The sequence below is a fragment of the Uloborus diversus genome, chromosome 5 (assembly GCF_026930045.1).
Source record: "Uloborus diversus isolate 005 chromosome 5, Udiv.v.3.1, whole genome shotgun sequence".
Classification (NCBI taxonomy): Eukaryota; Metazoa; Arthropoda; class Arachnida; order Araneae; family Uloboridae; genus Uloborus; species Uloborus diversus.
Genome location: NC_072735.1, coordinates 99,774,324 through 99,798,755, shown reverse-complemented (window position 1 = coordinate 99,798,755; position 24,432 = coordinate 99,774,324). Strand labels below are relative to the sequence as shown.

The following is a 24,432-nucleotide window of genomic DNA, read 5'->3' as shown; positions in this document are numbered from 1 at the left end:
TTTCTACATTGCATTAAAATGCTGATCTAGCTTCTGAGAATGAAAATAGAAAACAGTGAAAACTTGTAACCTTCATTGTATATTGTTCACATCTTAGTTAGCTTTGTCAGCAACATAAGGCTGAAAACTTCATTAAAACTAATACATACAATGCTTAGTAATTCTACCATGGTGCGTTTTTTTATATTAACCGAATCATATTAAATTGCTAATATGTTTTTCATGATTTTCTATGTATTTAATGAGTATGTTGGTGTACGGAATGTTTTCCGCAACTGAATAAATGTTTTTGAAAAGTATTTTTATTCTCCAAAAATACAGCTTCCAAATTCTTATAAAGATTAAAAAAAAAAAAAAACTATTTCTATTGTGAAAACTTTCTGAAGACATCAGAAAGCCTTCTGTATTTTTGTTTTCTTGTCAGTCTTGAATGTCGGTATTAGTAATCTGGAAATTTTGTATTTGGATGAAATTTTGCTTTTTAATTTCATCCACATTGATGTTTTTTTCCTGAAATGTAATTTTACACCCACCCCCCTTTTAAAAGTAAAATCTACTTAAGTTAAACATTGAATGAACACAAACGATTAGTAACCATGGCGACGAAAATTTGACTTCTTAGTAAATATTAAAACAACGAGCTAGAGTTATTCTTGTCATCATGACAATCTGAAAAATCAGAGCAACATCAGCTTTGTTCAAGTAAGGATAATAAGCATTCGCAATTGCTCAAAAAAAAAAAAAAAAAAAAAAAAGAAAGAAAAAGAAAAAGAAAAAAAAACTTATTTTTTTTCTGGAAGAATAAATATTGTCCTGAATTTTAGTAGTTTTCCAAAAATGATAGCACTGTTGGAGAAATAATATTTAAGCAACGTACTTCAAAAAATATAAAACATGTTTTTAAATTGTAAATACTATTTGTGCAAGCTTGATTCGCCCTGAAAAGTATGGAATAACACAAGTACATGATTGCTTGATTAAAACATTCAAAACCTGCAGTTAATCACAATATCCATATATTTAAGCTATTTCCAAAACAGCTAATTAAAAATAAGTGTTTTAACTTTTTTTTTCATTGTTTCTGGCAATAAATAAAAACTTGGGGTAAAATGCAGGAATTATGACACAAAATGTAAGCTAGGAAATAGTCTTTAATAAAAATAAAATTAACCACGGTTTGCATTGCTGCGCTGGAAAATAAAAATTATCCTATTTTGTTTCTCACGTAATGTTTTAAAAACGGTATAATATCGTACATGTCTTAAAAGAAGGAGTAATATTGCGACCCCATAAGAAACGTTTCACGATTCTATTTGGGATCAAATTATGCATCGTTTTCCTCCTTAGGAATTTTCTAATGAGAAATACAGTAAAATCCTATTACAACGCATACTAATGCAACGAAATACTTGTTTCAACCAAATAAATTTCCAATCCCGATTCCGAAATTCGATGGATTTTACTGTATATTATGAATTACATGTTCAATGTGTATCTACCTTCTAAAGAAATTTGACGAGTCTGGCTTTTAAAGACACAAATAATTTTCAAAAATGTTTGTTGAGCTGTGGAAAGCACTTTATGTGTGTACCATTTGTAGTAACATAAAACACATGTAAAAACGATGCAAAATACCTAGTATCTGGAATACGATTTAATCTATATATAAAAATATTTTTCTACTGGAAGGGAAAAATGTCAACTTTTCGCATTCGACAGCATTGTAACAATATTCATTATATTGTAAATAAACAATTTGACTCAGAAATATTCCTTTCAAATCTATTTCTTTTCAAACCACAAATTTGAAAAAAAGCAAATGTTGCTAATTTAACAGCTAATAGCACGCATCTACATGGATTCACTTTCAAAAGCACTTGATTCTTCACGAAAGCCTTAGGAAAAGAGGAAAGAAGAAAGGACGTCCAGCTAAGGTCATTGAGGGGAACTAATGAGAGGGTAATAAATCTTACACCCCATTAGCGTTTACCCCTCAAAAAGGGGAGGTTACTATTCTAAGGCGGGGCAAATGCAAAAAGTGAACGTATTTTGAAATTTTTTTCAATAGTTAGAACATGATATTTGTTTAAAAAATGGTCGCATTATTTCAAACAAGATCTCAAAAAAGAGCTGGAAATATTTTGCGTGTCAGGGCGTTCTTAAAATTTCGATAGCACGAGTTGCAGATGTTTTACAGAGCGAAATGTCCAACAGTACCTCGTTTTCGAAGAAATTCATTTTTTCTCGAATTTTAAAAAATCAGAGAATGGACACATCAAAAAAGTAAAAACTAAAAGAAACAGACATGGTCTTGAAAAATACTCAGAAAAAAAAACGGATCCGAAAACTTTACAGGAATTTGTAAAACAAGCTCCAACTTTCCCCGTAGGTTAACATTAGATCCGAATCTTTCAGACTCTCAGTGAAGAGCACCCTTAAATGATGCAAACTCATTGATAATACTAGTCACTATATGCAAGCAAGTATAATTTATAAATCAGCTACCTTTTATTCTGTAAAACTTATTTCGAACGATTCAGTGTATCATCGTATCCTAGCTGAATTTCCAGAACTCATGAAATTGGCCCCCGGGGCAAAGTTGGTTAAACATGATACGGTACTCTTATATCTTTAAACAAGCAATTCTTGTGGGTATGTATATATTTCGTATCTTGAAAACGGCTCTAACGATTTGGATGAAATTTTGGATTTAATTGTAGTTTTGCATTCTAAGTTCATCTACATCAGTGTTTTTTCTGTAAAAACGCGATTTTTTACTAAAAACAGTTTTTTAATATAAAGTCTAATTAAGTTAAGCCTTGAACTAAACTGTGAATTGAAGCATCAGGCAGACGATTTGCAACCATAACAATGAAAATTTGTCTCTTCTCGCTGTAAAATTTTAAATTTGCTTAGGGTTGCCAGGCTTGGCTGATAGCCACTTTGGCTCATTTCAATCACACTTGGCTGAAAACAAATTCAAAAGCATTATGTAAGTCGATGTAAGGTTTTTTCTTTTTTAAGTGAAACTATTGCTTGACCGTCCTATTTTATTTTATTTATTTATTTTCTTTTTACACTTCAAATAGTTTAACATGGTTTTTAAATCACGCATCTAAATTTTATTTCGAAGAAATGTATGTCTTAAGACTGTTAATGTTTTGTTAAGACAGTTGTTATCATTTGTTGGAATGGTTTGTGGATCATCAGTTTTGATGGATATCATGCTGTATGTAGCATTTTCTGGCGTAAAGTGACCAACTACACTAAAAGTACATATTCAAAAAGAAAATCTTGATTGGAATAAAATAGTGAAATGCAGCATAGTATGAAAGGAAGTATTTGGTTAAAAACTGATTTCACCATAGCAAAACTGGCTCCAAGGTCAAAATATTTTAATCACTGACAAGAAAATTGTATAGTGGAAACAAATGTAACAGATAGTTTAAGCAAAATGTTGATTTCAATCTATTCAGAATCTTCTTTGTTTGGTACTTTAGTGTTATAAGAAGGTTGAGTGCTTAATATTTCATTAATGTGAAGCTTTTAAAGTATATTTGGGAAGGTATTGAACCTTAAAAAAACACGAGTTGAGAAAAAATAATTCTTTTAAAGTCGAATGATGCTCGGTCGTCCAGGTATTATATTGAAACTACCAGTCCACCAGTCCAGCCAACCTAGGAGAAACCTAGAATTACATGAGGCAGTGAAAAAGGAGTTTTAACTTATGGTTAATCAAGGCATCTGCCAGCCATCAAAATCTCCTTGGTCATCACCCCTTCATGTTGTGTCCAAAAGTTTAGGGGGTATTTGACCAGTTGGAGACTATAGAAGGTTAAATTCTCAAACTATACCAGATCAATATCTCATACCGCACATACAAGATTTTTCTAATGCACTCTACAGTAGTACTATTTTTTCAAAGCTTGATATAGTGCGAGTGTATTTTCATATACCAGTGCATCCAAAAAACTGCTATTTGTACTCCGTTCGGACTTTTAGAGTTTCCTTTTTTGAGTTTTGGATTGTGTGGAGCTGCTCAAACATTCCAGAGATTTATGAACAGTATTCTCAGTGACCTAGAGTTTTGTTATGTGTTTTTGGATGATATTTTGATACAGTAAAACCTGTAAAGTTGACCACCCTTGTGAGTTGACCACTTGTCTAAGTTGACTGCTATTTGAAGGCACAGAATTAGATCTATCTCATATGGTTCAACCTCTATAAGTTGACCACTAAAGTAGTGCACCGCAAGTGGTCAACTTACACAGGTTTCACTGCATTTAGTAATAGTGAGGTAAAACATAAGACACATGTAAGAGCGGTTTTGGAAAGACCAAACGATTACGGGCTAACTATAAATGTGTCTAAGTTTATATTCGGGGTTGCAGAGATTTCTTTCTTAAGACACTCTTAATTACGAGTAGTGGCACAAGACCCCTGCCTGATAAAGTTGAGCCAATTTTAAAGTACCCACAACCAAAAAACGTTAAGGAACTGCAGATATTTTTGGGGATTCTTGAACTTTTTTCATAGATTACTGCCAAAAATAGCCCGGCATCGGGTGTATTTAACGGCATATTTAAGAGGGGCCAAGAGAAACGATATGGCTAAACTCGACTGGTCAGATAAAGCAAACGTAGAGTTTCAACATTGCAAAAAATGATTGCAGATGTGGCTCTTTTGGAACACCCAAAGACGGATGCAGGGTTGATATTACAAGTCGACGCATCGGATTTTGCAATTGGGAAATCATTATCGCAAATAGTAAACAAGTATTTACAATGGCTTGCTTTTTTCTCTAGGAAGCTGTCGACGGCAGAAAGAAAATATAGCGCTTATGATAGGAACTGTTGGCAGCTTATGCTAACATAAAACATTTTTGGCATATGGTCGAGGCGAGAAAGGTTTCCTTGTTTACTGATCATAGGCCGCTAATGTTTGCTTTACAGCAAAGTTCGGATAAATGTAGCCCAAGGAAGACAGGCGAAGCAGTTGGATTTTATATCCCAATTCACCACAGATACATGCTATATAAAGAGAGCTGATAACGTTGTTGCAGATGCACTTTCACAGATAGACGCTATAGCCATGCCGAACCCCATTCATTACACAGAACTTTCTCAGGCACAAAAAAGCAATCCAGAGGTAAAACTTTTGATAGAAAAATCGGAGTCTTAAAATTAAAGAGAATTACCATACCAGAATGTGAAATACCTATTTTTTTGCGATACAACAACTGGTACGCCTCGGCCATTTGTACCCCAGGAGTTCTGCGAGAATGTGTTTTCCGCCTTGCACAATTTTTCACATTTGGGTACCTGCAGTACATCAAAATTAATAAGATCAAGGTTTATGTGGTCTTCTATTCAAAAAGATTGTGTTAAATGGGCTATATGTTGCATTCCTTGCCACAGATCAAAGATAACTCGACACACAAAAGCACCAATAGGGAAGTTTTCGGACCAGTCAACAGAGATTTGAACATGTCCATCTCAAACTCGTGGGTCCTCCACCCCCTTCGCAGGGAAACCATTATTGCTTAACTATGATAGATAGGTGTACACGTTGGCCAGAGGCTGTGCAGATCCCCAGATATATCAGCACAGACGGTAGCAAAATAAGAATGAGCTTTCCAATACCCTCCTATTCCGAGTAGGTTTTCTAATCCGTTTTACTTGCTGTAGAAAGGATGTGAAAAGTAAAAGAAACCAGATTGTTTCCAGGAGACTATTTCGCCCATCCAGATCATTATTCCCTTCTTTGATGCAAATCCTGGTTTGTGCAACCAAGTACAAATCTTTTCTGTACTAAAAGAAGGGCTATGTTCTCTTCTACATGGGCTACTATGACGCTTGATGTCTCTCACTCCTTGTAAAGGCAATGTATCAATACAAAAGAAGATGTCAAGTAGTTTGCAGACCATCTTAAACTGAAATATACTGTGCGGGTATGTACATTTGGATGCCAGGAATTGCTGCTGCTTTTCCAGCGAATTCAGAAGAAATGCTTCCTTTTGTTCATTGGCAAAATAGAGAAGAAAGAGACCTTCTCTGCGCAATATCATATGTTTTCACAAATGGTTTCAAACGTAAAGAAAAGTTTTTTTTTTATTTCAAGGCTTTAATATTTCGGGAGACAGAAGAAAAGAGCGATATATCCGAATGAGCGATATAACGAGACGCGATATAACGAGGGGCTACTGTATATGGGAGGACACTCCGACTGCCAGGAGAGTTCTTCGTAAAGATAGTGATGGCACCCCAAAGGAGCTGGTGGAGGAACTCAAGGCACATTTTGAAAACATGCAACCTATCCCAACTAGGTGCCACGGACAAGCACAGTACGACGGACCTTATAGAGTGATATCGAAAAAAGAAAAAAATTTTGATCTGGAAAGTTAAAGGACAAAAACAGACAATATCCATCGACAGGTTGAAACCAGCTTTCTTGTCTACAGACTGATTACATATGTTTAAGAAAAGGGCCAAACAATCTGCATCTAATGTAGTGATTACACGCCTTGGAAGGACATTTTGGCAAAAGGCTAGATACGACATATTCGATGGAACTGTGAGGGGAGTATGCAGCGTCCCACCGCCGGACGTTGCAAGGAGAAACCAAGTTCAGCGAACTGTTACCATTCTACCGCCAGTTGGTGACGAAGAAAAATGGCAAACCCAAGTTAAAACACGGGAAGAAAATGTCTGAGATGTGATGACTATCAACTGCTGTGTGCTTGTGAAGGTGTGGGCCATGTTTAGATTTTACAAGCTTTATTTTAAACTTTTTTATTGGTGTTGTTTTAGAATTGAGAATGTTTTAATAAATTGTTTTATTTTACCTTGCTATTTTATACTCGGAATGCCACAGACTCGATGTAAATTTTCTAAAAAACAGCAAAAACCATGTCCACTTACATGTAAATACATTAAACTCTCAAAGTCAGGGGAGGAGAGCAGTTGAACTCTTGAAATGACGGGCCTGCCTCAGTAATGAAAATTTTGAGAGCCATCGAGATAGACTGCCAAAAAAAAAAACTGAAGGCGTCTATTTCCTTTCAAAAACTTTCGGATTAATAATTTTGGCGAGATAATCTAGCCAATATAATCTCAGATTATATGATTTTAATTTTCATTCGGGGGCTGTCTTGTTTTGTTCAAAATAGTCGACAGAATAACAGACATCTTGTTTCTTCATTTTTAATGCTGAAAAATATGCAGTCAAACTAGCATAGCAAAAGCATCAAATTACCAAGAAAATTTAACCAATGCAAAGTTTAAAATTAAGATGCTGAAAAATAACGTAATTACTTGGAAGAAGCAGAAGAGGAAGGCACTTTTGGTTTTGGACTGGTAGGTCTAGGAGGAGAGAGTGTGTTAACAGGTGGTTCACTGTCGTCTTCCGAATCTTCAAAGAAATTACCCATGGCAAGCTGTGAATGTAAAATTACTTGAAATTAGTCTCAAACTTTCAATTAGAATTAGTGATGTGGATCGGGTAAATACCCAGTGGGTAGGTAAATATTTTTTGGGTATTTACCCAAAGCCCGGGTAAATACCCAAAAACTGGGTATTTTACAAAAAAATGCAGAAAGTGAATGGGAAATTGTTTTTTAAAAATCTAAATATGAAATAATTGGTAAAACTGATACATACATATGTATTACACAGTTTATAATATTTTTTATTGAAAGACTTGATGAAATTATAAAAGAAACATATCGTGAACCAAAGAATCTTTCTTTACAATGTCATAATTGGAGAAGAATAAGCAATTCAATTAAACTTCAGGATTTTAAAATCACAATCTAGGTTAGTCATATCCAAAATGGGGAAAAAAAAGAAGCATGGGGGATGTTTGGAAGAATAAACTGAGAAGTTATTAAGACACTATGATCTTATTTATTTTATTGCTGTTTAAATGATAGCGTGGCAAATATAGAAACAGTTTTCACATTAATAAGCAAAGAAAAAAAATCAAAATAGTTTTTTGTTGCCTTGCTTATTTGCATTTGCTTGCCCGTACTTCATGATGAAAATTTATTCAAACTATTTTTAACACATTCAATTAGTCATGTAGGGTGAGAAGGTAAATATCTTTTTAGATATTTATACGAAGGCAGAATAAATCCCCTAGTAATTGCGCATTTTGCAAAAAAAAAAATTCGGTGGTCTCAAAGGTGATGATTTTTTTTTAAACATAAACCGTAAAATGAAAAATTAAAAATATAAAAATTTATGTATTAATTTTTTTTAATGAAAGGCTTAATGAAATCTTGTCAAAAAAACTGAACTATTCATTGATTTTCGTTGAGATAAACTGGATATGTAAATATCCAGTCCATCTCAACGAAAATCTCATTTAGCCTACAAGCTTATGAAAGAGAAGTAGGTCATTTTGTTTGTTCCATGTTTATGTTCTTCCCAGGTTTTTCCTCTTGCAATTGAGTTCATTTGCCTTTTCTTGTTATTTGAATTTGTTCTAATTAATAACTGTGATGCTTGTATTTTTGGTTTGGAAATGTTTAAATTATTTAATTTCTGTCATGCTTATATTTTTGACTTCCAGTATCCCCTTTGCTTGACTTGTGAGGTGTCGGGGTACTAGTGCTGTTTTTTAGGCATTTTGCTTGCAGCATTCACGAAACATCTCATGGTTTTCCCCCACACTCGGGGAGTAGCCCCCTGATGAGATGCCAGGGTGTTTCGGGATTTTGATTCAATTTTACGTTCTGTTTTGTTCAAATTTTATATTGCTATCAAATTTTATTTGCTATTAAATCTATTGTCTACAGGGTTTGTATGGGTCATGGAAAAAAGATTAACCAATTTCAGATCTGGAAAAGTCATGGAAATTGATTTAAAGTCATGGAAAAATGTCTTGGACAGTAATAAAGTAACAGTAGCTAAAAAAGGCATTAGAAATCTTGAGGGACATCAAAGTATTGCTAGTAAAAGCTATTAATACTTGAAAATTTAACGATCACAAAAACAAATTTGAGTTTAAGAATCCTATTGCATCCACTTCTGTAATAGCGGCCCGCCTTTTTTTGTAATGAGATTTTACTGCTGGGACATCACTAATTTTGAATTCACCATTATTTTCAGCACTTCTTGTTTGTTATATTGTGTAGCAGTGGCCTTGCATGTTTTTGATTTTACCACACCAACTCAAAAAGTGTAATTCAATTGCATCTGAGTTTATTTCAACCACTCGTAAAAAAAAAAGCATTAAATGTTTCAGAGTTTATCTTAATTTGTTGAAGGCTTTAGAAAATAAAGAATTAAGTCAGGCAATACATTGAAATAATTGTCAAGTTTGACATTAAATAGTACTATTCTCTTTGTATAACAAGGTCATGAAAATTTTTATGAAGTCATGAAAAAGTCTTGGAAAAGTCATGGAATTTTTTTATTCGAAGTGAGTATGAACCCTGTGTCTACCAGTGTCAAAGTGCTGCCTGTGGCGCCTGTTGAACTGAGTAGTGAAGCTTGATTCAATTTAGGTTGAATTGTTTTAATTGTTGTTTAAAATGCAGATTATGTTAATGATTCTTAGTATATATATGTATATGAGATGCAGAATAAGCATGAACACTTGAACTAGATTTGGAGGAAAATTCTGCAAAAGATATTACGTAAATAAATAATAATAATAAATTGAGCGACATTTCATTACATTTTGATGTCATGCAGGCAAGGACGGATACAAGGGAGGGGCGATAGGGGCGATTGCCCCTCCCTTGAGGGACCCTGCAACGGTAATTTTTCCGAATTGAAGTCTTAAAATGCAAATGTATCCCCTTTTTAATGGCGTAAAGAAATAAATTTTTTTCTTTTGCTTTTTGCTGGAATTTCGTGCATGAAATGAAAACAAAACTTTCATAAGCTTTGACTAAAAAATTCCGACTTGAATGGCTTCTGTTTTCCGAGAAAAAGTGGTTTTATCGGTACCGGTTAGCCCCAGAACATCGTAAAGGACTAGAAAAAATGCTTGCCACAAAAGCAGTGCTGAGCAAAAGCTTACCAGACACAGAAAAATAAAACAAAAGTCGGCTGATTTACTGTCCGCTAACAAGGAGTGAAATACATTATACGCTCATCTCGAGGGGGATTCAGAAACTGTCCGCAAATGGGGAGTGTCCGTTAAGGGAGACTGTTCAATGTTTTCAATCAGCACAAACTAAAGTCTTCAAAATAGTAAATGTATCCTCAAATCACTCTTTATTTTTCTTACATTGTTATTATAATATTGTCACGCCGCCCCATCTCTTGCGGTTTAGTGTTTTTTGAACTAGCAAGGAAATAGGCCGATCGTATAGTTTTAAATAAATACTTTATTTGGACAAATAGGGCAGGACATGAGTGTGCATATGTTGGTCTCACAATTCAATTTAAAGTTTAAAGTTAAGGGGGAATAGCTGATGGAGATTTACTCACCCATATTTTCAAGCCGCTGCATTTCTCCAGCGTAGTTCAGCCTCCTCACCTAACTCTCTCGGAAAAAGTGGAATGGAATCTCTCTTCTAATTTGAATACGTGGAGTTTTATTCCCAGAAAAGCGACCCTTGTCACCTCAATCTTTCCCGAACTTTCAACTTCGCCTTGATTACGTGTAGGGTGCGGCGAGTTACACGTGTATATAATCCAAACATTCCTTAATTGATTGGAAAGTTCTACGTGACTTTCCCAGCACGTGAATTACATGAGCTTCCGAAGGTTACGAGTTTAATCTTATCAAGACCAAATAGAGGGAACATTCCGGAATGGGAATGAAAGATGCAAGTTCCCTTACGTGTTTTTAAAGTTAAATGATTCCATTTTCATAAATGCTTAACGAGTGTCGTGACATCTCCGCAATAACCATGGAAAAAAAAAAGGTAAAAAAAAAAACAATCGTTGACACAAGGTAAAACAAAAAAAGGTGGCGGAACTCCATCAGCTATGTACATCAGAATGGGTGAAACAATTGTAATGAATAGTGAAAAGATAAAATGCACATAATGACATAAATAAAACTTGTATAATTATAAAACACACAAACAAATTCCATCCAAGGGAAAGGTTAAAAAAAAAAAATAGTAATAATAATAATGAATAAAATAAAATATGTATCTATATAAACAAAAGAAGTATTAACTATCAATGAAAAAAAAAATAAATTGTATTTGAATTCAATACTTCACAGAAAAAACACTGCGGGAAAAAGAGAGCAAAAAAAATAAATAAAATAAAGGAAATGGGAGTTTTTTTTTTTTTTTTTCTCTTCCCCTTCTCTTCTCTTTAAAATGGACAATATCCACGTTCTTGTTCCCAGAACATCATGCATAAAAGTAAGTTCATTAAATGCAAGAATATATTGCTTTTTTTTCCCTTTTCTCAAATTCCGAAAGTTCCAATAAAGGAAAAAAAAAGTTTTATGAGAGAGAGAAAAAAAAAGTGAAGAAAAAAAAATAAATAAATAAATAAAATTAAAAATAAATAAATATAATATAGTAGCACTATTTACGGCAACACGTTAAACAAGTTGAGAACACAGTTATACTAAGACAAATGATTAAAAGAAATGCTCCAAGCATTTTCATTGAAAAAAAAATGCCATTTAAAGTCGGCATGGTAAACAAATTAAAAAATCCTGAGCCCAAGGAATCCTCATGAAGAATTGAAGTTGTATAAGAGGTATTAAATTTAATTAGTTCAATGCTTGGTTCGTTAAGACAAAAAGAAACCAGTTTACAGGTTTTCATGTTATGAGATACGAGACAAATTTTTTCGTCATAACATTGAACCATGGCTTGAAACTTTATAATGAATTCCTTTGGCTCAGTTTCCAAAATTAAAGTCTGTGTAAAAAGAGTAAGAATTTGAAATTCTACAGTGACCGTTCCTTTCTGGCACGTTGAGTGGGCGGTAATGGACAGTTCACTTAAAATGTTACACTGATAGCAACCTTTTGTGTTTACTTTGTCGTCTGACAATTTTGGACACACATCTGAAGTCTGCAGGAGAATTTTGTAGTCCGTGAAATGCAAGTGCACAATTACGGGTGCGGTTGATAATAAATTGGACGTTAATTGTCCTTTCTGCATTGAAAGGAGATGCATAGAGCGAGCAATTGGCAAGGCCCTATCCTTTGTAGTGTAGAGAACCTGCAGGTAATCAGGTTTATTGCGGCAACGTAGAGTTGTTTCAAAGAAGTCGCACTCTGTGAGCGATGGAGCCGTGAGGAAATCAGTAGAATAACTGACGTTTGCCTGCACTTGTCCTATCAAACCTGCTATAGGCATATTTCGTGGGCTTGTTGGCACTAGGTAGGCTTCGGATGTGTCTCCTACTCTAAGTACTAGAGACTCACTCAGGTGCAGTTGAGGTTGGTGTAAGGCTCCTTGGACTTCCATGTGAATGCCATCTGACGTGTGGGCGGTTGAACGCAGAGTCAATAATTCGACTGAATTGTTGAACGATCGCTCCACCGAAATCGTGTAAGAACAGCGGTGTCCCGAAATGGTACGGACCTCGTAGGAATGAAGGAGGTCCGGGATGTAGTACACGCGGTAAAAAAGACATCCCATTCGAGAGATAATGGTACAGCCGCTGCCAACACTGGAAGGATGGCAAAAGTTAGCTCCAGGGTAGCTAAGACTTTCCTCTGTTAAGGCGGCAAAATCTTTCCCTGCTTTACAGTGTTCGCCCCATGCACAGTAATAATTTTGGGGACAAGCTAATTGCGAAATTGTTCGTGCCTGGACAGGAAATGTAAAATATTCCCTCTTGGATGAAAAGGAGCACTGTGCCGATATCAGTTTTATTTTTAAACTGAATAAGTTTTTTTTTTGTTTATCTTGAAACCAAAGGCACGTTTCGTAATTGAGGGATTTTAATGTCACAGCTGCTGTAGTAGAGAGTTTGCATAGTTGTTGGTCATTCAAGGATTTGCAGTTTTCGATGTTGGAAACTACAATCGAATGACTGGTGCAGTCTGCAGTAACCACGGCGAGTAAAGAAAAGATGACGAGTAAAGAGACGTTAGGTCTCGCTGCGGGGGCGTGCTCCTCCAAATGTGCATATAAGGTATGAAAGTGTTCGTGAAATTTTGAGCCAATAAGAGCACCACATAATAGGCAAATTCTAAAAATCGCCCTAATGAATTTGAATATAAAAATAAAAATTGCAGCAAAAAGTTTTAAAAGAGATACAAGTCCTCGGATGGCATATCGTAACAGGAGTAAGGCTACAAGACCTAAAAATAGCAGCCCAATGTACAGGGTGTATGCTAGATATGATGGCCAGCACTGTACTTGAAAAAAGAATTCTCTACAAAAAAAACAGTTCGTAGAGCGGCAAATGGTTTTGCCCTCGAGCAGGACTTCTCCGCTTACTGCTTTTCCGGTTTCGGAAATAAAAATTATTGTTAGCTTAGTTTTATAGGAAACAAACTCAGGTGGTAGGATTATATTAAAGTCATCCTTAATATTAACTATCAGTTCATTTCCTGAAATACGGACAAGTAGTTTCCCAGGTCCTGGAACCGTGACAATGGGATCATTGTAATGTATGGATAGGTTGTGATTACTAAATGTTGCACTTTCAAATTCTAATAGGTGTCTGGGCGAAAAAGTGGGCTTTTGGAAAAGGCATGAGTCAAAAGTTACAAGGATCGGATTTTCTTGGTACCGTTTAGGAGATAGGTGGGAAAATGCGTAGTTAACTGTTTCGATTTTGCATTTACATGACGCAGATGCGTCACATGCCGGATAAACTGCGCAGAATTCTGTTGTGCCGGTGCAGTTTGTAGCACAATCACAGGTTTCATCGTTCCCTTCCGATGTGGCGGCGCATCTGAAAACTGTTAAGTTGCCCTTTGTTTCCGTGGGCCGGTCGAAAAACTGTGACGGCTGGCTGAGGCTCCCCTCGGTGTACAGTAATGTTCTTTTGACCACGGTGCACCTTCTGCAGCGGTGAGCAGTGCATGCATCTTGAGGCAGATCGATATCTGCTAGTTCTGCGGACGTGGCATTTCTGCAGACCAGGGCTGCTTGTCCAGGGGGCCTGCTGCAAATGCGAACGGCATCGGCGACGGTGAGGACTAGAATCCATAGTAGTAGGAATGCTGCGGAAAGAAAGATACGGGGAGTGTCTCCATCGAAAAAAAGAAGGACATAAGTTTTTTTTTTTCTCTTCTGAGATATTAATTTTCCTCATAATTCATTTTTGCAAACTAAGATGCTTATAAAAAAAACTGTTAATATACATATATATATTTCTATATGTGTATCGACGCTAATAAGCGCCAAGCGCAACTTCCTAGTTTGCCCCGCGATTTGGAAAGAATGGCGCATCTTGGCCGAAAAGCTATCTCATTATCATTCAAAAAGCATTGCTGTAAGTGAGGCTCATCCATTGAGATCTCTTAAGGCTTTTTTTTTTTTCCTTCTCTCATTAATTTAGCTACTCATTTTTTTTTTTTTTTCAATATAAAAAAAAACACCAACAAAATTCATTCTCTATTTTTTTTTTCTCAGGTTTAGTTTAGTCGAGAAACTGTTTTGATTAGTTCATGAAAAAAAAAAGTTTTTTCCTCCCTCTCTCTCTTTACTATGTGTTATCAAGAACTGTGCCAAAGAAGAGATAAGCGCGCCCGCGCGACCCACCAGAATTAAAGCTCAGGCTGGATAACGTACAGTACAAGGCGGTCGACTCACCTTGCTCGGTACGAGATAAGACGGGAGAGAGAGAGAAAAAAAAAATACACACAAAAGAAAGTAAACTAAACTGCTACTAGTGAAATGATGATACGATGTACAGAAAATCTGTAATATTTGAGCAATGGGTAGTGAATTAAACAGACAAACTGCTATTTACGAAAATTCGAGTTTTCTGCGGTTTGTATACAATATTATTAATTTGTTGATCAGTATTGTTTCCAAGATTCGCAGCTAAAGAATTAGACAGAGCATCTGCCACTTTATCTATCAACCCCTTATCAGAGTTTGGGGACGTATTCATTGCCCAATTAAGTATTCTATTTGAAATGGATGCATTAGGAGCGCTGGTTGTTTGATTCGCGACGTTTCTGTTTAAACGGGAGCGCAGTGGATAACGGGGTTCTGTTTCCGAATTCAAACTTGTTGAATTATCGACGATTTCACTCTTTTCTATCCGGGCGGTCTCCGAAGTGCTTGATTCTCCTGTTCCACTATCGGGAGAAGTAAGTTTTTGCGGAATTGGGCTGTTATCGCTTTGGGTTGCGGCGGGTTGCACAGGGTGCGGTTGGATGGTAGGCTGAGGATAAGTAAACAAGACGCAATCTTCAGTATCGCTTTCGGTTTCAGAATAGAAAGTAGGATGATGCGCTTCTCGATTCGGATTTCCGGGCGAACTTTGCGATTGGGAGTGGGTAGTTTGTAATGATTTGTCTTTTTCTATTGGTAATTGAAGGTCTTGCCTTCTTTCGACGAAAGCAAACATGCGATCGACGTGAACACGAGTTGGCTTCGCATAGGGTTTCTTAGGATCCAGAATGGAGTAATTTAAATCGGAATGTTTTTCAACCACTCTGTAAGGACCTGTAAATTTTTTTGCTAACGCCCGACCGGTTTTCTGGGTTGCTGCTGGGGTATGTAAATATACATTTTGACCTGGCACAAAGGATTTAGATACTGCAATGCGACTTCGAACCTGAGCTTGTTTTTCCGCGTAATCTTCCAAGTTTTTATACACATTACGATATACGTATCGCATTTTCGCTAGATTTTCTTGAATGTAATTATCGCAAGGAAAATAATGCATGTTTGGTGACTGCTCTAGTTGGTGGAAAGGCAGGTTAATGTCGCGATTGAACATCAAAAATGACGGTTTCTCGTGGGTCGTATCGTGGTATGAGTTGTTATAGATGAAATTGTAGTAACTCAGATATGTATCCCAGTTGCTAACTTTGTCTGCGAGACATGTTAAGCTTGCTTTCAGGGGCAAGTTGATAGATTCACTCTGGCCATTAGTTTGCGGGTGAAATGGCGTCGTTTTAAGTTTATTAATTTGCAATTTTTTTGCTAATTCTGAAAATAATTTACTTTGGAAATTTGACCCAAGATCGGATAATATAGCTTGTGGTACACCAAAAGTAACAATAACCTCCATAAGTTTTGGAGCTATAGTTTCAGCTCTAATATCTTTGAGGGCAAAAAGGACAGAGTACTTAGAAAAATGATCAATTACCGTAAGTACATATTTGTTTCCTTGCTCGGACAGCGGAAGCGGACCAAGAATATCGCAACTTATACGAGCCATCGGTTGTGATGGAATCGTGAAATTTTGTAGAGGTGACTTTGTTAGCCTAAAACCTTTTCGTTCAATGCATAACTTGCAGCTTGTAGAAAAATTCTTTATGTCACGGAACATGTTTTTCCAAAAATACTTTTCTTTTAACGAACGATAATTTTTTGAAAATGCGAAATGCACTGTTTCAGAACCTTCCAAAATGTACGGAATGAGTTTTTTTGGAATAACTATTTGTTCAAGAAGGTCATCGCGAACTGCGTGTTTACTCCGAGGTGATAAATGTTTTAGAATTCCATCATCCATAAAATAATTATCAGTTTGGACCTTACAATCAGATGTTTTATCTTCTAAGTAATCAATTATATTTCTTAAGGAGGGGTCATTCCTCTGCTCCTGTTTAATTGTTTCCAAATCTGGTACATCAACTTTAACTACATTAATTGATTCTGTGATATCCCTTGAGAGAAGGTCTCCCAAGAAATTCTCGGATCCCTTAATATACTCAAAGTCAAAATCATAATTCGACAATTCAAGAAGCCAACGAGAAAGACGATTTGCCGGCGACTCCAACTTAACTAGATAATTCAAAGATTTACAATCGGAAATAATTTTAAATTTCCTTCCAAACAGATACATTTTATAATGTCGAATAGCGAGTAGAATTGCGTAAGCTTCGAGTTGTATAGCGGGCCATTTTTTCTCGTGAGGTTTAAGTTTATGCGAGAAGTAACTAATCGGTCGCAATATACCTTTGTCATCTTTTTGCAGTAAAGACGCGCCGACGGCTGTAGCCGAAGCATCGGTGTTTAAGTAAAATAAGGCGTCAAAATTGGGGTGTGCCAACATAACATCCGATAAGAGTTTTTCTCTAATTTTGTCAAACGCGATTTGTGCCTCAAAAGTCCATTTAAACTTCCGTGTTGATTTCGTGAGATCCGTTAAAGGAACAACGATTTCAGAAAATCCCGGAATAAAATCACGATAGTAATTCGCTAATCCAAGAAAGCGTCGCAGTTTTCGTACTGTATTTGGTATTGGAAAATGCTTAATCGATTCGATATTTTGGGGGAGAGGTTTTATGATGTCCTTATCAACTACATGGCCTAGATATCGTATGCTAGGTTGAAGAAATTTGCATTTCTTTGGATTTAGGGTAAGACCGTATTGACGGAAACGTTCAAAGACCAACTCTAGTTTTCGCAAAGAATCTGAAATTGTACTAGCGGGTACTATGATATCATCAATGTAGACTGAAATGTTTTCCTCTTGTAAACCATTTAGCACCTTATCTGCTATCTCTTGCCAAATTTGAGGAGAATTTTTCATTCCAAATGAAAGATATTTATACTGAAAGTTTCCATACGGACTCGAGAATGCTGTTAGATGCTTATCTTCATCACGCAATTTAATTTGGTGAAAGGATGAATTAGCGTCTAATGTACTGTAAAAGTTTGCTCCGCGAAGAGAATTGAGAATATCCGATATTAAAGGCAATCTATATGTGGAGGAAACCGTAATTTGGTTTAGTTTCCGGTAGTCAATGACTAAACGATACTCGCCTTGCTCTTTTTTCTTAACTAAAATTAGTGGAAACGAAAATCTACTTTTTGATTTCTCCAATATTTTCGCGTCTTCTAACTCTTTAATTTGTTTTTTCAAAGTATCACGTAAAGCGACTGGAACTGGGAATGGTCGGCATTGTATTGGAGTGGGATCAGTTATTTCTATAGGCGGAGCCTCCAGCGTACATTTGCCGATTGTCTTCAGTGAAGTACTAAAAATATCCGCGTATTCGAATATCAAGTCAGTTAGTTTTTTTTTCACCTCTAAAGGAACATTAGTTAAATCAAAATCCTCTATTTTTAGTTCCCTTCTTCGCTTGTCCGTAATATTTTCCTCCGTCTGAACATCGATTTCCGGTTCAATTTGAGCAATTTTCATTCCCTTATTCAAATGAAGGGTTTTGTGGGACAAGTTATTTATTAGCAACGGTACCGTACCATCGGAAGTGACGGTAGAAATTGCATGATGAATTTCAATATCGTGACGAGTGATTAAGGGTGTTAACATTATATCAGTGCCAATAGGAATTTCATTGTTTAATTTAACTTTTGCTACCGTCGATTGAAATGGTTCAAGCTTGAGTTTGTTCGATAGCTTAGCATAAGTATCCTTAAAGAGCACATTAACGGTTTGACTAGCATATTTGTATATCTCAGTTTCACCCCCTTTAAAAGAAACAACCTTTTCATGGAAATTAATTTTGCATTGAAATGCAGTGAGAAAATCAAACCCAAGAATAAAATCATAGTCAAAGCAAAAATTATTCTGAGTTATTAAAAATTCATGACGAAAGGTGTTGTTACTTATAGAAACTGAAACTAACGCAGAGGACCTAATTTTAATTTCATGCCCATTTAAAGTTCGAATTTTGATATTAGGACTAGTAGGTGCAGTTTTTACACAATTTGGCGACAATAAATGAAATGCTTTGCTACTCAAAATGGATTTGCTTGCCCCCGAATCTAAAAGCGCCCAAAACTCAGTATTCGCTACCTTCAGAGCAATGACAGGTAAATTAGAACTGCTTGTTTCATAGTCCGCTGAAATAAAACAACCCCTAGAAGTTTCAGGAAGCCGGCGGGGATTTATCGGTTCCTTGGGTAGTTTAAAAGATTACTATCCCCGGAGACTGTGTTTCTCGCATTTCCCCTATCTGCACCACGGGTGAATGACCTAGCTTGATAAGAAGGGCTGAAATTTTCCCTGTCCAACTCAAACGGCTGATGCGAGTTTTCATAAGATCTGTTTGCAATGTTTCGTGCACCTCGATTAGCTCCCCTTACTCGCGAGCGATTGTAGCGATAATTATTTGAGTATGTTTGATTAGGCTGAAACCAGCAAGAACGCGATGGGTGGTTATCGCGGCCGCAGTGAATGCATGACTGATGTCTCAGATAATTTCTCTGATGGTTACGCGGGCTTGGGTAACGGGGAGGAGGCGATTGCTCCTGTATGCTCATTTTTTGTATGTGGTTTGTTAGTGTACTAATCATATGATTTGAAATTTCTGCTTGCTTATCAAGGATTTCTGTTAGCTTATTTTGGATTGCACTTTGGGGTTCTATTGCACAATTATTACAGTTTCCGGTATCATCAGTGAACTGCATATTTATTTCATCCAAGAGAGCATTTTCAACTGCTTCCTCAAATGTGGATGGATTTCTGTTGAGCGCCAACCGTTTAAGAGGGGTTTGTAATCCCTCTAGAAATTTTGCTAGTTTTGTCTGATTTACAATTGGTCCTGCGTCTTCTTTGCTAGAATTTTGAAGGCCAAAATAATTCACCGTTAAGTTTGAGACCCTCGAAGAAAATTTTCGCACCGACTCGCCGGGATTTTGGCGACAGTTGGAGAACTGTTGCTGCCTATGACTTAAGGTCGTTCTATTTTCGAAAAATTTAATAAACTTCTCTTTAATGTTTGAAAATAGCTCCTCATTAATTAATTCTGGATCGTTCATGAAAAACTGTAAAGCTGGACCCTTTAATTTACTTTTCAAAACTGCGATAAGTTCAGAATCATTCCATCGTGCAATTTTCCCAATATCCTCTAAGTTTTTGACAAAATACTCCACATTAGTAAAAATTTCTCCGTCAAAAATAGTTACTAAATTTTGATATCCGGCTATCTTATTTGGATTAGGTAGAATAGGGTTTTGTTCCATTCCGGGAACCTGGTTCTGTTCTGGCGTGTCTGGCATAATTGAAATTCACAATTTAAGAAGGAAAAGTACCGAAAACTCACTAAAAAAACTCGTGCGAGGGGAAATAAATATGCATTTCAGAACGATCTAAACACACTTTTAACACATACACAAATAACAAAAGAAAACCATAAGAGAAACTCAAAAGATTTTAGGTGACCCATAGCAATTTTTCAAATTGTCTAACTGTTCAAAATTATATTGAAAAGTGAAAACACCACATGCACATTTGTTCATAACGGCAGAAAGTGTCCGTTACAGGATTAATTGACAATCAAGTTATTAATTTGTTTGTTGGTTCGGAACCAAGTTGTCCCTTATGGGGCAAATTGTCGGACACGGCACCAAGTTGTCACGCCGCCCCATCTCTTGCGGTTTAGTGTTTTTTGAACTAGCAAGGAAATAGGCCGATCGTATAGTTTTAAATAAATACTTTATTTGGACAAATAGGGCAGGACATGAGTGTGCATATGTTGGTCTCACAATTCAATTTAAAGTTTAAAGTTAAGGGGGAATAGCTGATGGAGATTTACTCACCCATATTTTCAAGCCGCTGCATTTCTCCAGCGTAGTTCAGCCTCCTCACCTAACTCTCTCGGAAAAAGTGGAATGGAATCTCTCTTCTAATTTGAATACGTGGAGTTTTATTCCCAGAAAAGCGACCCTTGTCACCTCAATCTTTCCCGAACTTTCAACTTCGCCTTGATTACGTGTAGGGTGCGGCGAGTTACACGTGTATATAATCCAAACATTCCTTAATTGATTGGAAAGTTCTACGTGACTTTCCCAGCACGTGAATTACATGAGCTTCCGAAGGTTACGAGTTTAATCTTATCAAGACCAAATAGAGGGAACATTCCGGAATGGGAATGAAAGATGCAAGTTCCCTTACGTGTTTTTAAAGTTAAATGATTCCATTTTCATAAATGCTTAACGAGTGTCGTGACAATATATAGACTTAAAATTAAGTTTTCTCTCCTAATTTATATCTATTATTTCATTTTACATTTTTGTCAATTTTAATGAAATGAGTTTAGCTGTTTTACCCATTTTTCTTCCGATAGCTACTTTTACAGCTATATGATTCAGAAATAAAAAAATATGCATTAGTTGGTGAACAGTCATAAAACATTTTCTATTTTTCTGAAAAACGTTTAACATTTAATTAGGCACTTTTAATATAATTTAAAATTGTTACATTACAAATAGCAAAAATGAATGTAAAATAAAAAATATATATTTTATTACTTTGCTGTATTAATGATGCATTAACACATCATAAAAATATAATGTATATATTTTTGGTTATTTTTAATAATAAATGAGCAATATTACTATGATTAATATAATTTTTACATTTAAAATACCATAGTTTAAAAAATAAATATCAAAATATCATGATATTTTCAAAATAAATAATGGATATATATTGTGATATATATCGTGATCTATACCGACTGATATATATAGGCGAACCCTGATAATGAAGCATTTAAAAAAATTTAAAAACCCTTATAATAATCAGCGCTGTTTCATACGCACTTCAGAAACTAGTGACCAATGCCATTTTTTATGTACAAAAATTTTATAAATGCTTCAAGTTCTTGCAATGCTATATTATGAGGCATTTTTTAGGTTTTGCATCAGTAAATGTATTTGCATTTCTTCCTTTCACAAAAGGTTCAGAACGACACCCGCCCACACTCTTCGGTAGTTTGAGTTAAAAAAAATAATATGTTTTATATTATATGCTTATTGAAAGCTTTACTATTATATACAACAAGTATTTAGGAAAAGTCAAGGACGAATTAAGCTTTTTATGAAAATACAGAGGAGCAGTTGGCAAAAAAAGTTTGCTTGGGGTCACAATGTAATTTTAGTGTTAAATACTTTGTCCTAAAATTTAAAAGATCCAAAAAAGACTGAAAGGGTTTTTGATTTTTATTAATTGTTACACTTTTTATAAAAAATACCTGATATTTTAATCAATACGAAAAAAAATATTTTAAACTATTTTCAAGGCAATGACTATTTTTTTAAAGACAAGTATAGAATGATAAACCAATTTCAATCAAAATGCATGATTCAAATCAGATTTAAGATTTAAGACACCAGGATAACATTTTAAGCTCAAGTTAAGAAAAAATTAGCAATTTTAAATTAGAATTCTCTTTTTATTTTTGAAAGCTGAAATAAATCAAAAATTGTGTCACATAAAATAAGCACTCACACGTATTGACAAATTTTACTACTTTATTTTTGTTACTCAGTAAAATCAGAGGTGACAACATGTGTTTCAGTTAGTCGAAAGAAGTCTAGTTCCTTATGGAACAATTGCGTGCCTATCAGATATACTACTACTCTGTTGTTAATTCCTACAATGTTCAAAGTAATGTTCACATCATGATTAAAAACTGAAACTTTCGGTTTCTACTAAGTCATTATTGAAAATTTCAAAGATGTAAACATTTTACTCATTTGCACGCTAGATGGCAAAAATTCTTGATAATGAGGACCATTACATCATTGAATAATAATGAAAACTTTTCAAAAAGTTGTCTAAAAAACATGACATTACTTTTCAGTCGTTCGATACAGTCGAATATGAACAAAACAGTTCCATAAAGCAGGGCCCACCTGTGGGGGGGGGGGAGGGGGTCATGGCGCAGACTTCCATAGAAATTTTTACAGAGGGTTGTTTTGAGGGTATTTTTCTCATTTTGGGGGAGGGGAGGGGCTCTTGCATTGGGGATGGGAGGTTCTGAAATATTGAGGGGGGTGGGCTCTTGTCCTTAGGGGGACCACCCCTGCATAAAGGATAAGTAAAGGATATTTTATGCTGAAACTTTTTAAATTTATTTGTTTGTAAAGTTTAATAGGAAAAGAATATTGTGATGAAATTAATTTAAGCTACATATCAAATTTAACTGCAGGTATAAAGTTTTCTTCTAAACGAGCTCCCTACACATTAGGGACTTGTACGGAGGTGGTGGTGGGGGGGGGGGGGAGCAACAACCTTCTTTGAATGGTTGATTGAAAAAATATTTTTTTCTCGATGAATTGATTTACCCCACAATATTAAAAACTCTAAACAAATGACTTTTATCATGTTATTTCATAAGACTTGAACTTAGAATGTCAAGCTGAAAGTCTTTTTTGGTCATCCGTTCAGATTTTTGAGCATATTCCACGTTCTTTAGAAGCCACTTAATCAGTAATGTTAAAATTAAACTATATAGCCCGATTTTACAAAAAAAAAAAAAAAACAGTTTCAAGGCGCCGTCCCCTATTCTCACTTATTTTGAACCACACGCTTATCTTGTTTAGAACACCAGCCTCCAATCCTCCAACACACTGTACCCTAACGTTCATTATTCCAGCTACGTTTTATAACAATTGAGAGGAACGATGGTATATATTTTCTTTTTGTTAGAGCTTTTTAGCTATTTGATAAATTTATTAACTTCAAAAGTAACACATCAGTTAAACAATGTTTTAAAACTGTGCTGATATTAAATGGGCACAGTAGTTCTGATACGCATGCAACTACTCCGTTACGAATTATACTTCACTCATCCATACACTGAATCAATATAATATCATCATTATCTGCTGAAACACATATTGCCACTCTACCACATCACTGATTTTTGACAGATGATTTAAAGGCAATAAGGAACAAATGAAGATTCTTGAAATTCAAGATTTATAGGAAAAACCCAAAAAGAGAAATTTTGAGGAGTAAAATACCGAGCAGCAATATGTTTCAGTCAATAAGTTAGGAAAAGTTCTGTCTTTTTTTTTAATCCCAATGCTTCGATTTGAGAGTTAACAAACTCATAAAAATTCAACCAATAAAAGTTATGAAGCAAATTTAACACTTACATTACTGTTCCATCCCGCAGCTTCTAAATACATGCGTGCTCGGGTTGGATCAGTACCCGTAACTTTGCAAAATTCTTCAATTAAATGAGAACGATCGCTGTCTGCCATTGCGATTATTTTGCAGTTTTACAGTCTGACCGGTTGTAGGTACAACTACAGTTAATTACGCGGAAAATGAAAACTTTAAAAAGAAATTTTTTGAAAGAAGAAAATTTATAAGTTTTCTATCAAACGATCGAAATCATATGTTCTAAGACAACCACTGAAACTACTACTTATATTTTTTTTAAAAGTTTCTTTCATTTTCTTTTTGAATTTGTGCTCAGATGCCCGTTCGGATTTTCTAAGGTTGCGTTCGACAAACCTCACCAGTCTACCGGTAAGCAACCGGTTAAAAACCGCAGCGTTCTATCATCTATTGGTTACCTCACCGGTTACCATTTTAAGCTGTTGATTGGTTGATTGGAGCACGTGATCATTAGTTGTCACGTGATTAACTAACC

At 35.5% G+C, this 24,432-nt stretch overlaps 1 protein-coding gene across 1 annotated transcript in view; it reads right to left on the bottom strand.

Annotated features, from left to right (window-relative positions):
* The window catches only part of LOC129221864 (NSFL1 cofactor p47-like), a 42,383-nt gene extending 18,324 nt beyond the window's left edge, over positions 1-24,059 (bottom strand). Inside the window, exons 1-2 of the mRNA XM_054856219.1 lie at positions 23,930-24,059; positions 7,314-7,435 (exon numbers count right to left, since the gene is read on the bottom strand). Of these exons, the coding sequence (XP_054712194.1) occupies positions 7,314-7,435; positions 23,930-24,037 (230 nt within the window). The 5' untranslated portion in view covers positions 24,038-24,059. The remainder of the gene's footprint in view (positions 1-7,313; positions 7,436-23,929) is intronic.
* Between the last annotated feature and the right edge of the window lie 373 nt (positions 24,060-24,432).